Below are 20,520 nucleotides of genomic sequence, written 5' to 3' on the forward strand. Positions count from 1 at the left end.
TTCGCTACGATATCACCCCGGGATCCTCAATGCACCATCTACTTCCCCCGTCGGATTGGCTCCAGGCGCTACGGCTGGCGAAAGCAGTCAATTTCGGAAATGCCTCGCAAAGGGTGTGGGGCTAGAGTGCACAGCGCTAAATGACAGTGCCACCGTTAAACCACCAGTGAAGTTCGCAGTATGCTGTCATAGTGCGAAGCTTGGGAGGTAGGTGTTTAGCGGCCCCTCAGTGCCCCTCTCTGGCGCTAAACCGAATTTCTCACTTAGATTTTAAAAATGTCCAATGTATAGATATTGAACTTAACTATTTACAAATCTGCTTGGTATTATGGAAAAGGAAAGGGTAACGATAGATTTGAGAGAGAAATAAAAGGGAGAAGGGCTTGAGTAAAACAATGCCAACAGGCATGAGATGGAAATAGGAAGAGGGAATGAAAGGGAGACTGAAACGCAGGAACTGTACGAGAGGGTAAGGGAGAGAGAGCATAATCCACATTTCAAGTAAACAGTCGGCAAAAAAAAAGCCATATCCAACCTCATTCTTGCTGACATAAATGTAATTTTATATTTTACGTTGCTCTTACTTGTTCAGTTTTGTCTATTTTGCATTCGTATAATTTACCAAAGAGAGAAGTAACTTGATGTGTCCATTAAACGGTGTTGCCGCATTTCGAAATTCTAACTGAGCGCAATGTGGGTTTCCGTGCAGGCGGAGGTTTGACACGAACGGCATGCGGTCCGTCCCAGGATGCCCGGCTGCGGCACCGTTGCTGAGGCGGCGACACGGACTGGGAGCGAGGAGCGAGGACTCGGAGCGGGAGACGGACGGAGAGCAGCGGCACCCTGATGATCAGCGATGGAAATAGGAACCGAAATCAGCCGCAAGATCAGAGTAAGTCTGGCCTGTGCCCGGGGGGCGGAGGTGTGATACTGGGGGTCCCGCATTGGTGCCGGAGGTTGGTTAGTGGCCCGTGGCCTGGACTGCAGCCGGCGGAACAATGCGGGCCGGCGGATCCATTCCCGGTTACGGCCGCACCGCCAGCAGCGAGGAGTTAACGCGGCCCGTGCGCCGCCTGCGGGAAAGCGTTCTTGTGTTTTGTCCTTTTCTGTTTTGCGGCAACGGCTGCCGCGCAGACCCGGGCTTCAGCCGGCACTGAGTTACGGGCTTATCGTCACAGTGAGCCGGCGCGGCCCCACTCAACTAACTTATAAACCTGTCACACATCGCAGAGATGGTAAAAGTATTCACAACATTGCTGAAATAATCGGGGGAGGAGGAGGAGGATCCCCGTGTGACGCCTGCCTCAAGCTCATTTCTAACTTAACCCGTAATAGTTACTTAAAAAAAAACACACACACCGGTAGGTTCTGTGCCAGAAACGTCAACTTGTTGCTCCCGTTTGATCTGCTGAGTGTTTTCTCTTTTTTTACTTTTTAAATCTTCAATCCTGTCGCTTTCAGCATTATTCTCTTTCCATCATAGGCAGTAGACAACACACCACTAGCAAAATCTGTATGGCAAATGTCTGTATTTTATATATTGGCTAGAAATTCGTTATGCCTGCCTGTTGTACAAAAAAGTTGAAATCCATTTGATCACACCTGTGCACTTTCCAGCAGATTTCACTAATTTGTTTCCCTCCCCAAAGGAAACTACCTGGACTCGATTGTAATGTATTCTAGTTGAGTTTGGCGAGATGTCTGATTAAGCAATCATCACTGATTGAACCTGAAATCTTCCTGCTGGTTACTGCTCACTACCACACGATATGATGCATTTTCCCACTGAGCTAGGAACAGGAGTAGGCCATCCAATCCCTCGAGCCTGTTCTGCCATTCAATTGGATCATGGATGATCTGCATCTTAACTCCATTTCCCTGTCTTGATTCCATATACCTTCATACCTTTGCCTAACAAAATTTATCAATCTCAGTTTTGAAATTTAGAATTGACGTAGCCTCAACAGCTTTTTGGGGAGAGAGTTCCAGATTTCCCCTACTCTTTGTGTTACATAAGAAATAGGAGCAGGAGCAGGCCATTTGACCCCTCAAGGCTGCTCCGCCATTTAATATCATGGCTGATCTATCTGATCATGGACTCTGTTCCACTTCCCTGCCTGCTCCCCATAACCCTTTATTCCCTTATTGCTCAAAAATCTGTCTATCTCCGCCTTAGAAACATAGAAAATAGGTGCAGGAGTAGGCCATTCGGCCCTTCGAGCTTGCACCACCATTCAATATGATCATGGATGATCATTCACCTCAGTACCCCTTTCCCGCTTTCTCTCCATACCCCTTGATCCCTTTAGCCGAAAGGGCCACATCTAACTCCCTCTTGAATATATCCAATCAACTGGCATCAACGACTCTCTGCGGCAGGGAATTCCACAGGTTAACAACTCTCTGAGTGAAGAAGTTTCTCCTCATCTCAGTCCTAAATGGCCTACCCCTTATCCTAAGACTGTGTCCCCTGGTTCTGGACTTCTCCAACATCGGGAACATTCTTCCCGCATCTAACCTGTCCAGTCCCGTCAGAATCTTATATGTTTCTATGAGATCCCCTCTCATCCTTCTAAACTCCAGTGAATACAAGCCCAGTCGATCCAGTCTCTCCTCATATGTCAGTCCTGCCATCCCTGGATTCAGTCTGGTGAACCTTCGCTGCACTCCCTCAATAGCAAGAACGTCCTTCCTCAGATTAGCAGACCAAAACTGAACACAATATTGCAGGTGAGGCCTCACCAAGGCCCTGTACAACTGCAGTAAGACCTCCCTGCTCCTATACTCAAATCCCCTAGCTATGAAGGCCAACATGCCATTTGCCTTCTTCACCGCCTGCCGTACCTGTATGCCAACTTTCAATGACTGATGAACCATGACACCCAGGTCTCGTTGCACCTCCCTTTTTCCTAACCTGCCACCATTCAGATAATATTCTGCCTTCGTGTTTTTGCCACCAAAGTGGATAACCTCACATTTATCTACATTATACTGCATCTGCCATGTATTTGCCCACTCTCCTAACCTGTCCAAATCACCCTGCAGCCTCTTAGCATCCTCCTCACAGCTCACACTGCCACCCAGTTTAGTGTCATCTGCAAACTTGGAGATAGTACCCTCAATTCCTTCATCCAAATCATTAATGTATATTGTGAAGAGCTGGGGTCCCAGCACTGAGCCCTGCGGTACTCCACTAGTTACTGCCTCCCATTCTGAAAAGGACCCGTTTATCCCGACTCTCTGCTTCCTGCCTGCCAACCAATTCTCTATCCACGCCAGGACATTACCCCCAATATCATGTGCCTTGATCTTGTACATCAATCTCTTATGTGGGACCTTATCAAAGGCCTTTTGAATGTCCAAATATACCACATCCACTGGTTCTCCCTTGTCCACTCTACTAGTTACATCCTCAAAAAATTCCAGAAGATTGGTCAAGCATGATTTCCCTTTCATAAATTCATGCTGACTTGGACCGATCCTGTCACCGCTTACATAAGAGCATAAGAATTAGGAACAGGAGTAGGCCATCTAGCCCCTTGAGCCTGCTCCGCCATTCAAAAAGATCATGGCTGATCTGGCCGTGGACTCAGCTCCACTTACCCGCCCGCTCCCCATAACCCTTAATTCCCTTATTGGTTAAAAATATATCTATCTGTGATTTGAATACATTCAATGAGCTAGCCTCCACTGCTTCCTTGGGCAGAGAATTCCACAGATTCACAACCCTCTGGGAGAAGAAATTCCTTCTCAACTCGGTTTTAAATTGGCTTCCCCGTATTTTGAGGCTGTGACCCCTAGTTCTAGTCTCCCCGACCAGTGGAAACAACCTCTCTGTCTCTATCTTGTCTATCCCTTTCATTATTTTAAATGTTTGTTTCTATCAGCGCTTTCCCAATGCGTTGCTATTTCATCCTTAATAATTGATTCCAAAATTTTCCCCACTACTGATGTCAGGCTAACTGGTCTATAATTACCCGTTTTCTCTCGCCCTCCTTTTTTAAAAAGTGGTGTTGCATTAGCTACCCTCCTGTCCATAGGAACTGATCCAGAGTCGATAGACTGTTGGAAAATGATTACCAATGCACCCACTATTTCTAGGGCCACCTCCTTAAATACTCTGGGATGCAGACAATCAAGCCCTGGGGATTTATCGGCCTTCAATCCCATCAATTTCCCCAACACAATTTCCCGCCTAATAAGTACCGGTATGTAATTCAGTTCCTCCTTCTCACTAGACCCTCGGGCCCCGAGTACAACCGGAAGGTCATTTGTGTCTTCCTTCGTGAAGACAGAACCAAAGTATTTGTTCAGTTGGTCTGCCATTTCTTTGTTCCCCATTATTAATTCACCTGAGTCCGACTGGAAGGGACCTACGTTTGCTTTCACCAATCTTTTTCTCTTCACATATCTATGGAAGCTTTTGCAGTCAGTTTTTATGTTCCCGGCAAGCTTCCTCTCATACTCTATTTCCCCTTTCCTAATTAAACCCTTTGTCGTCCTCTGCTGAATTCTAAATTTCTCCCAGTCCTCAGGTTTGCTACTTTTTCTGGCCAATTTATATGCCTCTTCCTTGGATCTGTTAGATCTCTTAATTTCCAATGAAATACGAACTCCAAATGTAGTTTTAATGTCACTTTATTTCTTGGCAGACAGCAACAAGCTCTTGGCTTTAAGCTAGGTCTTTGTCCTTCTGAGACCACATGGCTGCACTTATACCTGGATCAATTTACAGAAAAGAACGCGCCTTCTTTGACCTTATTGGCTCAATTAATAGTCTTTTAATTGGCTCGCTACCCAAAGTCCTAAAATGTCAAGTTGATTGATGACTTAATGCAACATGCTGAATTGCACGTAGCAGCCTTGACTTGGGGGTCTGTGAATTTTCACAGTCTGTCTAAATGCAGCCTGTTTGAATTCTCTATCAATCCCCCCTTTGATTCTTTCACAAACTGAATCATAAAACATCAGGTATCACTGGTTAAACATTCTACAAAATAATTTCATACATGTTAATAGAGTTTCCTTCTAAAATTTGTTGATGTGTTTCGCCACATGTCCGGACTAGTAGCTTCCACATAAATTTACACCAACCCGAGTTCCATCGTGCCCACAATGGAAGTCTGGTTTTAGTAGGTTAATTAACCTTATTCCAATTTAATCCAAATCAATATCTTAGTTCAACCAGTAAACAACCTTCCCTTAAGCATAACATTCCCCTATGCCACGTACAGACGGTCTGCTGGAACCTGCAAGATGTCTCACATGCGGGACAGCAGCTACAGCCGCCTGGTCGCAACAACATTTAATCAACATAAACAAAAAATATAAAAGTAAAACAATTACAACAAATAGAATTAAACCTTCCACCAATGAAGTTCCTATTGAACCTAGCCATTCAGTGGCTCCACTCCACAAAGTTTTTCTACCTCCTTTTGGATATGCTCCGCTAAGTGGGTAATTTCTTCAGAGCTATTTGGGATATATGTGCAACACTCAGTTCCGAGTAGGGTGCAAGTACCTCCCTTTTCAGCCAGGATGTAATCAAGGGCCAGTCTATTCTGTAGGGCTAATGTGCGGATTGCTACCATTTCTGCATTGATTTTAACTAGGGCCTCTGAGGTATCATTGGCTACCCGTTCCACAACGGATGCCATGTTAATGGATTCCCTTGCCAGTCTGGCGGTCCCATACCTGGGGATCAGAATGGCAAAGAACCTCTCTGTTCCTGTGATAGCTTTCTTAGGACGGTGTAAATTTCCGACAGTGACTCTATATGATACATATAAGACACAATGTAGGCTAAATAGCAGGATCCCGTCCAATTCTGGGGCAGCCAAGGGTAGGCCTTGTGGCCACACACCCAATAGGTGCCATTATAGGCAATGAAGGATAGTTGTTTCTTTGTCAGCAACACTCCGGGGCCTGTCCAGGCTTTTCCATCTGTTTTATTCAGAATCCCCGTTACGTTAAGATTTCCCACATCGGCCCAGTTTGCACGGTTCTGTGGCTTGATTATATTATAATTTCGGGAGCTGTTACTATACCCCATATTTTGGCCTCCTTTGATGTTTCTAATCAGACAGATCGATTCCCCCGGTCTTCCTATTCCCGTTGTATTAGTGATAACAAAAAATGGGGGCCGTTTGGAATTATTGTACCACGGTTGGTATCCCCCTTCAAAGGTAGTCAGATTGTAACCTGCTGACTTCCATTTACGTGCTCAGTTTTCCATATCCTGAAACGCATTGCCTGTTTTGTTTTGATTAATTATCCACTCAGCCATTTCCGAGATATTCAAGGGAACTGGCCTTTGAATGAATAGGAATATGCGCACACACCCAACACCTAGAAATGTTACCTTGTTTGGCATAAATGTATGACATATATAAAAAGGTATTTACATGTAATTCCCTTGCTACCCTACTATTTCCCTTTGGTGCAGAGGGTCGGCTCGTAAGAAGTAGGCAGGCATATGCCTAGAATACCTACAATCAATAATACAGTAAATTTATACATTTTCGCAAAAAGTAATTGTCCTTATTAGATTTCAGCTTCAGTTACGGGTGCTCGTTTAACGTGTGAAGCGTGGATCCAGGCTTTCTTTCCTTGGACTTTATAACAGCTGCCTGGGTGGTCAATAACACTTGATAAGGTCCCTCCCACTTGGCACCCAAAGGTTCTTTATGCAACTTTTTCACATACACCCAGACTCCCGGGATGATGTCGTGTCCTCCTTCGGGTGGATTACCCTAAGCTGCCGATACCTGTCGGGAAACAGAACTAATAGCATTGGTTAAGTTCTGACAGTATGATAACAAAGAGTCACTCATTAAGTGAACATCAGCTTTCCGTAAATCGATAGTTCCTGGCAGCAACATGGGTCTTCCTGTTATAATTTCAAATGGGCTTAGACCTGTAGTTCTGTTTGGGGTTGCCCTAATGCTACATAGCACTATTGGTAGTGCTTGGGGCCATGGTGTTCCTTCTTGGTGATATTTGGCAAGCTGTTGTTTCAGAGTTCGATTCATTTGCTCTACTTGTCCTGATGATTGTGAATGATAAGGACAGTGTAAATCCCACATAATGTTTAGTAACCTACAGATTTCTTGGCAGACAGCACCTGTGAAGTGTGTTCCCTGATCTGAGTCAATGCTATTCGGGACTCCCCATCGGGGAATGTAATCCTTACAGAAGACCTTTGCAGTGTGATTGGCTGTGGCTCTTTTAGTTGGGACAGCTTCTACCCATCTAGAGAATCTGTCGACCATGACAAGAATGTTAGTGTATCCTTGGCATGAAGGAAGAGATATATAATCAACCTGAAGATGCTGGAATGGTCCGACAGGAGCAGGGGGCCTCAGTTGGGGCATTACTGTGATGGGTCCAGAATTATTTTTCTGGCAGACCACACAGCGGTCTGTTACCAGCTGGGCATGTTTTTTAAATCCCTGACCCCACCAGCTTTTCTGGAACCGTGCCGTCATCTGTTGTGAGGCCAAGTGTCCCCACGAGTGGATTTGTTGGGCTAAAAAAGGCATAAGCGCTTGTGGCGCAACTGGCTTGTCGGTAACTCTTTGTCTCCAGACACCATCTTCACATAGCTTAATTCCTGCCTCAATCCATGTCCATTTTTCCTCTCTGGAGCACTCGCCTTGCATTTTTGGAGGTCTCGTGTCAGAGTCCTGAGTGCTTTCAATCTGCACATCTGTGTTGGTTTTTCTGGAGGAACGCCCTGTGAGGCAGCAACTTTAGCTGCCTGGTCGGCTAGGGCATTTCCCTGTGCTTCCGTGGTATTTTCCTTGGTAGGGGCCTTACACTTCAGGATGGACACTTCCTGAGGTAATTGTATGGCCTCTAGTAAGTCTCTGACTTATTTTCCATTTCGGATAGGTGTACCAGCAGCAGTGAGGAATCCTCTTTTATGCCATAACAGACCAAAGTTGTGAGCGACTCCAAAAGCATAACGCGAATCTGTGTAAACGTTAGCTGTCTGTCCTTCTGCTATTCGACATGCTTCTGACAGGGCCCGTAACTCGGCCTGTTGTGCTGACGTTCCTGAGGGTAAACATTCTTTTGCCACTACCTCATATAAGGTTGTAACTGCCCATCCTGCTTTTCTGGTACCATTGTCAACAAAGGAGGAACCATCTGTAAACAGGATGAGGTCTGGGTTGTGCAGAGGTTCCTCTGCTGCTAAGGCTGTTTCTTCTGTTTCTTTTAAAATCTCCACGCAGTCATGCTCTTCACATTCTCCCCCCTCTTGCTCCCTCGATTCTGACATCGGGAGCATAGTTGCGGGATTAACCGGGCTGGCCCGGACAATATGGAGATTAGGAGCTTCCAAAACTGCTGTCCAGCGGGTCCATCTAGCTGCCGTCACCTGAGACATTCTTGTCATAGACCGTAAAGCATGTACGGTGTGGGGGCACTTGACAATCAGCTTTTGGTCGAGGACTAGACCCGCAGTGGTCATTACCGCTCGACATGTAGCTTCCATGGCCCTTAGGCAACTTCCCCATCCGAGGGCTACCGCATCCAGTTTTGCCGAATAATAGCCAATAGGTCTTTGCCAATCCCCATGTTCTTGTGTCAGTATAGCTGTCATATATCCTTCTTTCTCATGGACAAACAGGGTAAATGGCTTACCACTGTCGGGGATTCCCAGAGCCGGTGCCGAACACAAAGCCTTTTTCAAACTCAGGAAGGCCTCTTGCTGTTCCTTAGTGAGGGTGATGGCTTCTTTAGAGGCACGTTTCCCCTTTAAAATATCATTCAATGGCTGAGGAAACTGTGAAGGAGTCAATCCAATTTCTGTTAAAGTTACACAATCCCAAAAAAGACCTTAATTCCTGAGGTTTTTAGCAGCCCGAATGGCTGCAGTTCTATGGTAAGTTCTCTCTTTCCTTGTGAAATCTTTTGTCCCAGGTATACAACCTCTTCTTGGAATATTTGTGCTTTGTCGATGCTGGCTTTATGTCCTTTCAGCCGAAGGTGGTCCAGCAAAGCTCGTAAATCTTGTTCATGCTGGTCTTCCGTGTTTGAAGCTAGCAAGATATCGTCTACATATTGGATGACTGTGGATGACAGGGGTGGTAATTCTCGCAAATGGCTTTGTAAAGCCATGTGGAATACCGTAGGGCTGTTGTGGAAACCCTGCGGTAACCGGGTCCAAGTATACTGTTGTCCTTGGACAGTGAAAGCAAACCACTGTCGAACCTCCGGTGCCAGAGGCACCGACCAAAATCCGTTGGCCATATCTATAACCGAGAAATATTTATGTTCCGGTTTGAGGGCATTAAAAATGGTGGAGGGATCTGCAACCAAAGGAGCTTTTTGATCAATACACTGGTTAGCTTTCCTATAATCGACAGTCAAACGCCAAGTCTCATTAGATTTCTGTACCGGCCACACGGGGCTATTGGAGGAGCTATGCGTTTTAATAAGCACCTCTTGTTTCTCCAATTGCTGAATAACCGGTAAGATTCCTGCGATGGCAGTTGGACTGATGGTATACTGTTTACTGCATGGAGGCTTGGTCCCGGTAAATGACGCAGGCTCCATCTGGAGTAGGCCACAATCGTTCTTATCTTTAGCCCATATCGGGTGTTCCTTCAATTCTTCTTTCTTCAAAGTTCTAATTGACCATGTCACCCGACCATCCTCGAAATGCAACGATGAATCTACTTGGATTAGAACGTCCAATCCCAAAAGGGGTTGATCTACTGGACCTATCTAGACCGGCGTGGTTAGTTCATGTGGACCCAGCCCTATAAGTACCGGTGTTGTCCTTTTAATTTCCATTTTATGGCCCCCAACTCCATAGGCTGTACGTGCCCTACCATCCAATGGCAAAAAGTCTCCATATTGTAGGGGTAAGCATGTTAATTCCGCCCCTGTGTCTAAAAGACAGTCCACATCCTTATCGGCCACCCTCACAGTTATATATAGCCCATCTCCCCTCTGTTGTATTAGTGCGAGGAGGGGGGCCAGGGTGGGCTATAACCGTTTTTTGCTATCCCAAGTAACTCCTGTTGTTGTATTGTCAGTCGCTTAAATGCTTCTATGAGGTCGTTATCTTGTGACAAGCCTGATTTGTTGGCTGAATTGTATCCCTGGCTGCGTCCTCTTCCCCAGCCACGACCTTTCTGTTTTGCCCTGCACGTCTTGGCCCAGTGACCTTCTTTCCCACAATAATGACATTTTCCGGGTAATTTTCATAATGCCTGTTTATCGGAATCCTGGGATTTCCATCCCATAGCCTGTACAACTCGGACTTTAGCTCCCATATCCCGATCTAATTGGTTACATCGATCCACCAATGCTGCAAAAGTAGTTCCTCTACCTTCCCAGTCCGGTAACACTACCTTAAGCATTTTGAACAGTTCTGGCTTTAGACCTGCCACGAAAGCTGCTTTCAGGGGTCCAAACACTTGTTCATTCATTTCCTCATCCGTATTATTCATACCCGAATGTTCTAGCCACGTGCATCTAAACCGCTTGTCATACTCCAGGACCTCCTCTGTTGCTTTCTGTTGGCAGGCTGCAATTTTTCCCCAGCCTGTCTTAGCTGGACTGAAGGCGTGCAGCCAGTGTTTAATCGCCTCCCATCCTGCGTCTAATTCTTGCTCATTCTGCCCCAAAGCTTCATCTACCTTGTCGTGCAATTTTCTTCCCTGTGTTTTTGGCACCATTATGGTCAAAATTTGCACTCCGTCCCAGGGATGAAGTTGATATATATTTCTTAAGCGGTCCAATTGGTCCCACGTTTTCACTCCCCCTTTCTTTGGATCGGACAATTCCTTGGACCATTTATCAATTTTCTCTGGGTCTGTCGGATCATGAACTAAGTATTTTTCGTACACCCTTTTCCTCGTTTTTTTGGTTCCGCCCTCATCCGCAGTCTCTTCTGATTTGACTACAACTCGTCTTTTTTTAAACGGGGCAAAGCGCACCCCTAATTCTTCATCCTCCGACCCTGTATCGTCGGAGGATTCAGAATCCGTATCTATTCGTTGGTCGTGTCTTCAGGTTTGCGCCTTTAATTTATCCAAACATGGGTACTCTTGGAATTGACCGATACATTTTCCATTTCCTATTACTGTCTCTTGACCTAATGATTTTTTCCATTCTTTAATTTCACCTTTAAGATCTTTAACTTCCGCTTCCAGCTTTTCAAGTTCAAGTTTTTTCTGTCGCAGCTGTGCACAAACAGCTTGCAATTGATCCTTTGTACCGGTCAGTTCTCGATCATGTTGGGAACGCATTATAATTTCATTCCGCTTTCAGATCTGGCCCATAACCGCGAGAGACCATCTAGTTCGCTCTTTATTTTTATACGGATCATTTTTCCCCAGACCCTTTTAATCTCGTCCAAGGTCAATTGTTCTTTGGAGGTTCCGTACTTTTGTTCGATCTTAATACAAGTTTTAGATAATTTGAATTCTTGCTCTATGTATTCTTTCAACTGTTCGAGAATTAAATCTAGCGAAACCTCAGGTGGTGTTTGCCCACCTTTAACAGTTGTCGGCAATTCTTTGCTCTATCTCCTGCTGCCATAATACTGATTTCTTTACTGGGGTCTCGAGTCGTAGGCTTTCTAGCCGATCAATAGGTCGGTGATTAATTAACTAACACACCGCCGAAGTTTAGACGTCTATGGGACCTCGAGCCGACTACCAACCGGAGGGTTCGCAAACCGGAGGCTTTCGGAATCGCGTAGGAGAGGCGAATTTAGACTTTTGACCGAGGGCTTTTATAAAGAGGAGTCCTTACCTCAGTATGTAGGTCCGATGTCGAAAATTCAGTTTCTTTCCTCAGCGATCCTGTTCGTGATGCCAAAATTGTTACATCTCTTAATTTCCAATGAAATACGAACTCCGATTGTAGTTTTAATGTCACTTTTTTTCTTGGCAGACAGCAACAAGCTCTTGGCTTTAAGCCAGGTCTTTGTCCTTCTGAGACCACATGATCAAAATAGCTGTACTTATACCTGGATCAATTTACAGAAAAGAACTCGCCTTCTTTGACCTTATTGGCTCAATTAATAGTCTTTTAACCTTTTAATTGGCTCGCTACCCAAAGTCCTAAAATGTCAAGTTGATTGATGACTTAATGCAACATGCTGAACTGTACGTAGCAGCCTTGAATTGGGGGTCTGTGAATTTTCACAGTCTGTCTAAATGCAGCCTGTTTGAATTCTCTATCAGATCTAACACTATTCTTAATTTCCCTTGTTAGCCACGGTTGAGCCACCTTCGCTGTTTATTTTTACTCCAGACAGAGATGTACAACTGTTGAAGTTCATCCATGTGATCTATAAATGTTTGCCATTGCCTATCCACCGTCAACCCTTTAAGTATCATTTGCCAGTCTATTCTAGCCAATTCACGCCTCATGCCATCGAAGTTAGCTTTCCTTAAGTTTAGGACCCTAGTTTCTGAATTAACTATGTCATTCTCAATCTTAATAAAGAATTCTACCATATTATGGTCACTCTTCCCCAAGGGGCCTCGCACAACAAGATTGCTAATTAGTCCCTTCTCATTGCACATCACTAGTCTAGGATGGCCAGCTCTCTAGTCGGTTCCTCCACATATTGGTCAAGAAAACCATCCCTAATACACTCCAGGAAATCCTCCTCCACCGCATTGCTACCAGTTTGGTTAACCCAATCTATATGTAAATTAAAGTCACCCATGATAACTGCTGTACCTTTATTGCACACTTCCCTATTTCTTGTTTTATGCTTTCCCCAACCTCACTACTACTGTTTGGTGGCCTGTACACAACTCCCACCAGCGTTTTCTGCCCTTTGGTATTCCGCAGCTCCACCCATACCGATTCCACATCATCCAAGATAATGACCTTCCTTACTATTGCATTCATTTCTTCTTTGACCAGCAACGCCACCCTGCCAACTTTTCCTTTCTGTCTATCCTTCCTAACTGCTGAATACCCCTGGATGTTGAGTTCCCAGCCTTGGTCACCCTGGAGCCATGTCTCTGTGATGCCAATTACATCGTATCCATTAACTGCTATTTGCGCAGTTAATTCGTCCACCTTATTCCGAATACTCCTCGCATTGAGGCACAGAGCCTTCAGGCTTGTCTTTTTAACACACTTTGTCCCTTTAGAATTTTGCTATAATGTGGACCTTTTTGTTTTTTGCCTTGGGATTCTCTGCCCTCCACTTTTTTTTTATTCTCCTTTCTATCTTTTACCTCTGTCTCCCTTTTATTTCCCTCTGTCTCCCTGCATAGGTTCCCATCCCCCTGCCATATTAGTTTAACTCCTCCCCAACAGCACTAGCAAACACTCCCCCTAGGACATTGGTTCCGGTCCTGCCCAGTGCAGACCGTCCGGTTTGTACTGGTCCCACCTCCCCCAGAACCGGTTCCAATGTCCCAGGAATTTGAATCGCTCCCTTCTGCACCACTTCTCAAGCCACGTATTCATCTGAGCTATCCTGCAATTCCTACTTTGACTAGCACGTGGCACTGGTAGCAATCCTGAGATTACCTCTTTTGAGGTCCTACTTTTTAATTTAGCTCCTAGCTCCCTAAATTCGTCTCGTAGGACCTCACCACATTTTTTACCTATATCGTTGATACCTATGTGTACCATGACAACTGGCTCTTCACCCTCCCTTTTCAGAATGTTCTGCACCCGCTCCGAGACATCCTTGACCCTTGCACCAGGGAGGCAACATACCATCCTGGAGTCTCGGTTGCGGCCGCAGAAACGTCTATCTATTCCCCTTACAATAAAATCCCCTAACTATAGCTCTCCCACTCTTTTTCCTGCCCTCCTGTGCAGCAGAGCCACCTACGATGCCATGAACTTGGCTGCTGCTGCCCTCCCTGATGAGTCATCCCCCTCAACAGTACCCAAAGCGGTCTAATATTTTGCAGGAGGATGACTGCAGGGGACCCCTGCACTACCTTCCTTACACCGCTCTTCCTGCTGGTCACCCATTTACTATCTGGCTGAGTACCCCTTACCTGCGGTGTGACCAACTTGCTAAACATGCTATTCATGTCATTCTCAGCATCGTGGATGTTCCAGAGTTCATCCACCCGCAGCTCCAGTGCCACAATGCGGTCCGTCAGGAGCTGCAGGCGGATGCACTTCCCGCATATGTAGTCGTCAGGGACACCAGAAGCGTCCCTGACTTCCCACATAGTACATGTGGAGCATAACACGTGTCCGAGCTCTCCTGCCATGACTTAACCCTTAGATACACTTAAGTTGGCAAAAACAATGCTAAAAGTTACTTACTGATAAAGAAAGAAAAAGAAAAGCTACTCACCAATCACCAGCCAATCACTTACCCCCTTGGCTGTGATGTCACCTGTCGATTTCTTTCTACTTTTTTGCCTTCTCCCTGTAGCTGCACAAGCACGCCTCTCCACGCACCTTCCGACTCTCTCCACGCACCTGGAACTCCCAAGCCTCTCCGACGCGTTGGGCCTTTTTATAGGCCTCTCCACGCACCTCCTGACCATCTCCACGCACCTGGAACTCCCGAGCCTCTCCAACGCGTTGGGCCTTTTTATAGGTCTCTCCACGCACCTCCCCAGCCTCTCGCCGACGCACCACGACTCCCGACTACTCTCGGACCTTAAATATATTCAATGGCCCAGCCTCGACAGCTCTCTGGGGCAGAGAATTACACAGATTCCTCCTCATCTCAATTTTAAATAGGCGGCCCCATATTCTGAGAATATGCCCCTAGCTTTAGTTTACCCTATGAGTGGAAATATGCTCTATGCATCCACCTTGTTGAGCCCTCTCATTATCTTACATGTTTCGATAAGATCACCTCTCATTCTTCTGAACTCCAATGAGTATAGTCCCAACCTACTCAACCTTTCTTCATAAGTCAACCCCTTCATCTCCAGAATCAACCTAGTGAACCTTTTCTGAACTGCCGCTAAAGCAAGTAGATCCTTCTTATCTGTGTTATCACGGGAGCTTTTCTGCTGGTATGTTTGGGTGGCCACATATGGAATTGGATGAGGATGTGAGTTACAGTGCATACCAAAGGGAAAAAAATAAAGCCAATACAGAATTTTTTGGGAATTCATTAATTCATTTATTCTTGCCACTCAGTTCTAAAACCAAATATTTACTGGTGGGTTCTGATTTGAATTGCAATAATCAATGAAAGAATACAGATAGAGTTTTATATTTTATGAATGCTTTAAAAGTAAATTTATATTTTTATCTGAATATTTTGTTGTCTGAACTTCTATCTGATAAACACAATGTATGTATTAACTAGCCAAACCATACTCATAATCGGACCATTGTGATTCTAATGCTTATTGCAACTTTTAAATAATTCTGCTGTCTCTAAATCCCCTTAATCACTGTGATAACTGTCATTGGCAATGATTAGTGCCAACCTTATTGGAATTACACTTTGAATTATGGTGCATTTAGTGTGTGCCCATTCTATAGTCAGACTCCACTTTCAAATTTTTCTTTCTTTCCTATTCTGTTTATCTAATTTTCTTTCATTTTCATGGTTCTATGTCTTTTTCACTTTTATATGCTTTGTGGCTTGAACTTCTTTCCAGTCATTTTATTAATGTCCTCATTTTTTTCTCTCTGCATATTTTCCTCCTTTCTCCTGGTTAGTTTGCCCCGCTCACTCTTTTGGTTTATTTATGCTTCTTCTCCTGTGATTTTGCTTGATTTCTACTGGTACTAGTTTTTAGATGTTGCATCAGTAGTTTTTCCAAGAGGCCAGTTCTATTATCTTAGTTCGACTGGTTCTTTGAAGTAACAGAGAGGTTTAATAAAGTACCACCTAACAGACTTATTACGAATAAAACCAGAAAATGCTGGAACTACTCAGCAGATCAGGCAGCATTTGTGGAGAGAGAAACAGTTAACGTTTCAAGTCGATGACCCTTCGTCAGAACTGGAAAAAGTTAGAGAGATGTAGCAGATTTTTTAGCATGTGTAGGGGCAGGGAAAGTGGAAGACAGGAGATTAAAAGACAAAAAGGATGACTGTGCAAGACAAAAGGAGTTGGTAATGGAACAAGTTAAGAAACAAAAGATGAATCTAGATGAGCTGTAAATGGGAATGATCATCATCATAGGCAGTCCCTCAAAATCAAGGAAGACTTACTTCCACTCCTAAAGTAAGTCCTTTGGTGGCTGAACAGTCCAATGCGAGAGCCACAGACCCTGTCACAGGTGGGACAGACATTCGTCGGGGGAAGGGGGGGTGGGTGGGACTTATTTGCCGCACGTTTCTTCTGCTGCCTGTGCCTGACCTCTGCACGCTCGTGGCGTTGAGATTCAAAGAGTTCAACGCCCTCTATCCCGGATGCACTTTCTCCACCTAGAGCGGTTTTTGGCCAGGGACTCTCCCAGGTGTCAGTGGTGATGTTGCACTTTACCAGGGAGGCTTTGAGGGTGTCCTTGTAACGTTTCCGCTGCCCGCTGCTCATTTGCCGTGAAGGAGCTTCGTATAGAGCAATTGCTTAGGGAGCCTCGTGTCTTGCATGCGAACTATGTGGCCTGCCCAGCGAAGCTGATCAAGTGTGGTCAGTGCTTCAATGCTGGGGATGTTAGCCTGGTCGAGGACACTGATGTTGGTGCGCCTGTCCTCCCAGGGGATTTGCAGGATCTTGCTGCAATCAAGTCATTGGAGATATATCACCAACGATGTCTCCGCAAATGGGAATGACAGAATCATCAACAGCTATCGTGTGGGAACAAAAATAGGGGCAGAGGTTATGGTCTGAAATTGTTGAACTCGATGTTGAGTCCAGAAGGCTGTAAAGGGCCTAATAGAAAGATGAGGTGCTGTTCCTCGAGTTTACGTTGAACTTAGTTGGAACAGTGTAAGAGGCCGAGGAGAGAGAGATCAGAATGGGAGTGGAGTGGAGAATTAAAGTGACAGGCGACTGGAAGCTTGGGGGTCACGCTTACAGACTGAACAGAGGTGCTCCGCAAAGCGGTCACCCAATTTGCATTTTTTCTCTCCAATGTAGAGGAGACCGCATTGTGAACAGCGAATACAGTATACTAAATTGCAAGAAGTGCAAGTAAATCGCTGTTTAACCTGGAAGGAGTATTTGGGGCCCTGGACAGTGGGAAGGGAGGAGGTAAAAGGTCAGGTGTTGCATTTCCTGCGCTTGCATGGGATGTAAAGACCCTGGAGACGATACAGAGGAGGTTTACCAGGCTGATACCAGGAATGAGGGACTTCATTATGTGGAGAGTTTGGAGAAGCTGGGATTGTTCTCCTTGGAGCAGAGATGGTTAAGGGGAGACCTAATAGGTATTCAAAATTATGAGAGGTTTTGATAGAACGAGTAGGGAGAAACTGTTTCCGCTGGAAAGTGGGTCAGTAACCAGAGGTCATAGATTTAAAATAATTGAACTAGAGGGGAAATGAGAAATGCTTTCACACACAGGATTAAGATCTGAAAAGCGCTACCTGAAAGGGCGGTGGAATCAGATTCCATTGAAACTTTCAAAAGGCAGTTGGATATGTACTTGAAGAGGACTAATTTGCAGGGTTATCAGAACAGGCTGAGATGTGGGATTTAATTGTATAGCTCTTTCAAAGAACTGGCACAGGCATGATGGGCCAATGACCTCCTTCTGTACTGCATTATTCTGTGATCTCTTAAGGTTGTGGTGGTGGTAGACCCCACTTAGGGTCAGTAAAGGAAATATTCTGCCTTCTCCTTATCACCAATGTATAGTGGTTTGCTGCCCGCCCACATATTGCAGTTGACTAGGGGAGTGGGTGGGAAAGATGAGATGTATTTAAAATGTTACAGGTTTTATTCGCTTATTGTGTTATATACTGTACTACATGTTTTCTTTCACCAGCAAAACTATATTTTAGGAATGATTCAAATACTTTTACTATGTCTGCAATTTGAGACATATACCTGCAGATGAGTGCTACACTGGTTCATTGCAAAGATGTTCCGTAATTCAGAGTAAGTTTTGGTGTCTGTTCAGGAGCTGCTTCTACAAACCAGAAAGGACAACAAATTACATTTTCCGTAGGCGGCGTTCAGGTTGAATTAATCCTCTGCTACTAATAAAACATTGTAACTTTATCTATCTTCACTTTTATTGTTAGAGCGGGAGCAATTTGGGCCACGGCCAGGAACTAACCTTCCAACAGCGGTGCTTTGCATCAATGCGAGATGTTGATTAGCCCTTGTAGGTACTGAAAAAAAATTAAAATGTCACGGGTAAGTAGGAATTCACAACAGCATTTCTATAGTGTATCATGCAGGAAGGCAGTTCAAAACACGTTTTATTGAGCAGGAGAAAACACAATAGGCGCTGAGTGAGAAGGTTCAGAGAACATTACAGGTGAGAAAAGCTATTGAATTCATCTTGGTTAATCCTTAAAGTTTCCTCCATTGTCGCATCCTATTAGTTCATAAATGATTCAATGAGTTTTTCCTCTGCTACTCTAGCTGAACGTCCATTCCATATATTGATCACTTATGTGACAAACTACTTGCTGATATTTGCCTTTTACTAGTTTGAACCTGTGCCCCCTTATCCAATTTTAAAAATTCATTCATGGGCTGTGGGCGTTGCTGGCAAGGCCAGCATTTATTGCCCATCCCTTATGGCCCTTTGAGAAGGTGGTGGTGAGCTGCCGCCTTGAACTGCGGCAGTCTGTGTGGTGAAGGTACTCCCATAGTGTTGTTAGGGAGTGAGTTCCAGGATTTTGACACAGCAACAATGAAGAAACACAATATATTTCCAAGTCAGGATGGTGTGTGACTTGAAGGGGAACTTGGAGGTGGTGGTGGTTCCATGTGCTTGCTACCCTTATCCTTCTAGGTGGTAGAGGACGCGGGTTTGGGAGGTGCTGTCGAAGAAACCTTGGCGAGTTGCTGCAGTGCACCTTATAGATGGTATACACTGCAGCCACGGTGCGCCATTGATGGAGGGAGCGTCGATGGATGGCATTGAGCTCCTTGAGTGTTGTTGGAGCTGCACTCATCCAGGCAAGTGAAGAGTATTTCATCACACTCCTGATTTGTGCCTTGTAGATGGTGGAAAGGTTTTGGGGAGTCAGGAAGTAAGACACTCACCGCAGATTACCCAGATTCTGACCTCTTGTAGCCACAGTACTTATGTGGCTGGACCAGTTAAGTTTTTGGTCAATGGTGACCCCCTCCCAGGATGTTGATGGTGGGAGATTTGACGATGGTAATGCCGTTGAATGTCAAGGGGATGGTCATTTCCTGGCACTTGTGTGGTGTGAATGTTACTTGCCACTTATCAGCCCAAGCCTAAATATTGTCCAGGTTTTGCTGTATGTAGGCACAGACTGCTTCATTATCTGAGGAGTTGTGAATGGAACTGAACACTGCAATCATCAGCAAACATCCCCACTTCTGACCTTATGATGGAGAGGAGGTCACTGATGAAGCAGCTGAAGATGATTGAACCTATGATACTACCCTGAGGAGCTCCTGCAGCAATGTCCTGGGGCTGTGATGATTGACCTCTAGCAACCACAACCATCTTCCTTTGTGCTTGATATAACTCCAGCCAGTGGAGTTTTCCCCCTGATTCCCATTAACATCAATTTTACTAGGACTCCTTAATGCCACACTTGGTCAAATGCTGCTTTGATGTTAAGGGCAGTCACTATTGCCTCACCTCTGGAATTCAGCTCTTTTTTGCATGTTTGGACCAAGTCTATAATGAGGTCTGGAACCAAGTGGTTCTGGTGGAACCCAAACTGAGGATCAGTGAGTGGGTTAATGGTGAGTAAGTGCCGCTTGATAGCATTGTCGACAACACCTTCCATCACTTTGCTGATGATTGAGAATAGGCTGATGGGGCAGTAATTGGGCAGATTGGATTTGTGCTGTTTTCTGTGGACAGGACATACCTAAGCCATTTCCCACTTTGTCAGGTAAATGCCTGTGTTATAGCTGTACTTAGTTCTGGAGCACTAGGGATGTTGTTGAGGCTCATAGCCTTTGCTGTATCCAGTGGACTCAGCCGAGTCTTGATATCACATGGAATTAATCGAATTGGAATCGAAGTGGAGACCTCAGGAGTGATCCTGGAATGGATCGTCCACTCGGCACTTCTGGTTGATGATGGTTGCAAATGCTTCAGCCTTGTCTTTTGCACTCATGTGCTGGGCTCTGCCATCATTGAGGATGAGGATGTTCGTAGAGCCTCCTCCTCCCATTAGTAGTTTAATTATCCACCACCATTCATGACTGGATGTGGCAGGACTGCAGGGCTTTGATCTGATCTGTTGGTTGTGGGATTGCTTAGCTCTGTCTATAGCATGTTGCTTCTGCTGTTTAGCATGCATGCAGTTCTGTGTTGTAGCTTCACCAGGTTGGCACCTCACTTTAGGTACATTTCATGCTGCTCCTTGCATGCTCTTCTACACTCCTCATTGAACCAGGATTGGTACGCTGGATTGATGGTAATGGTAGATTGAGGGATATGCTGGGCCATGAGGTTACAGATTGTGATGAAATAC

General features: G+C 45.1%; 1 protein-coding gene across 2 annotated transcripts in view; it reads left to right on the forward strand.

The window, feature by feature from the left end:
* The first annotated feature begins 730 nt into the window (after positions 1-730).
* zc3h14 (zinc finger CCCH-type containing 14) overlaps positions 731-20,520 on the forward strand; it is a 54,302-nt gene continuing 34,512 nt past the window's right edge. For both annotated transcript variants that reach the window (XM_070879448.1, XM_070879449.1), the window contains exon 1: positions 731-892. In XM_070879448.1, the coding sequence (XP_070735549.1) occupies positions 857-892 (36 nt within the window). In that variant the 5' untranslated portion in view covers positions 731-856. The remainder of the gene's footprint in view (positions 893-20,520) is intronic.

This window comes from Pristiophorus japonicus, chromosome 4, assembly GCF_044704955.1.
Source record: "Pristiophorus japonicus isolate sPriJap1 chromosome 4, sPriJap1.hap1, whole genome shotgun sequence".
NCBI lineage: Eukaryota > Metazoa > Chordata > Chondrichthyes > Pristiophoridae > Pristiophorus > Pristiophorus japonicus.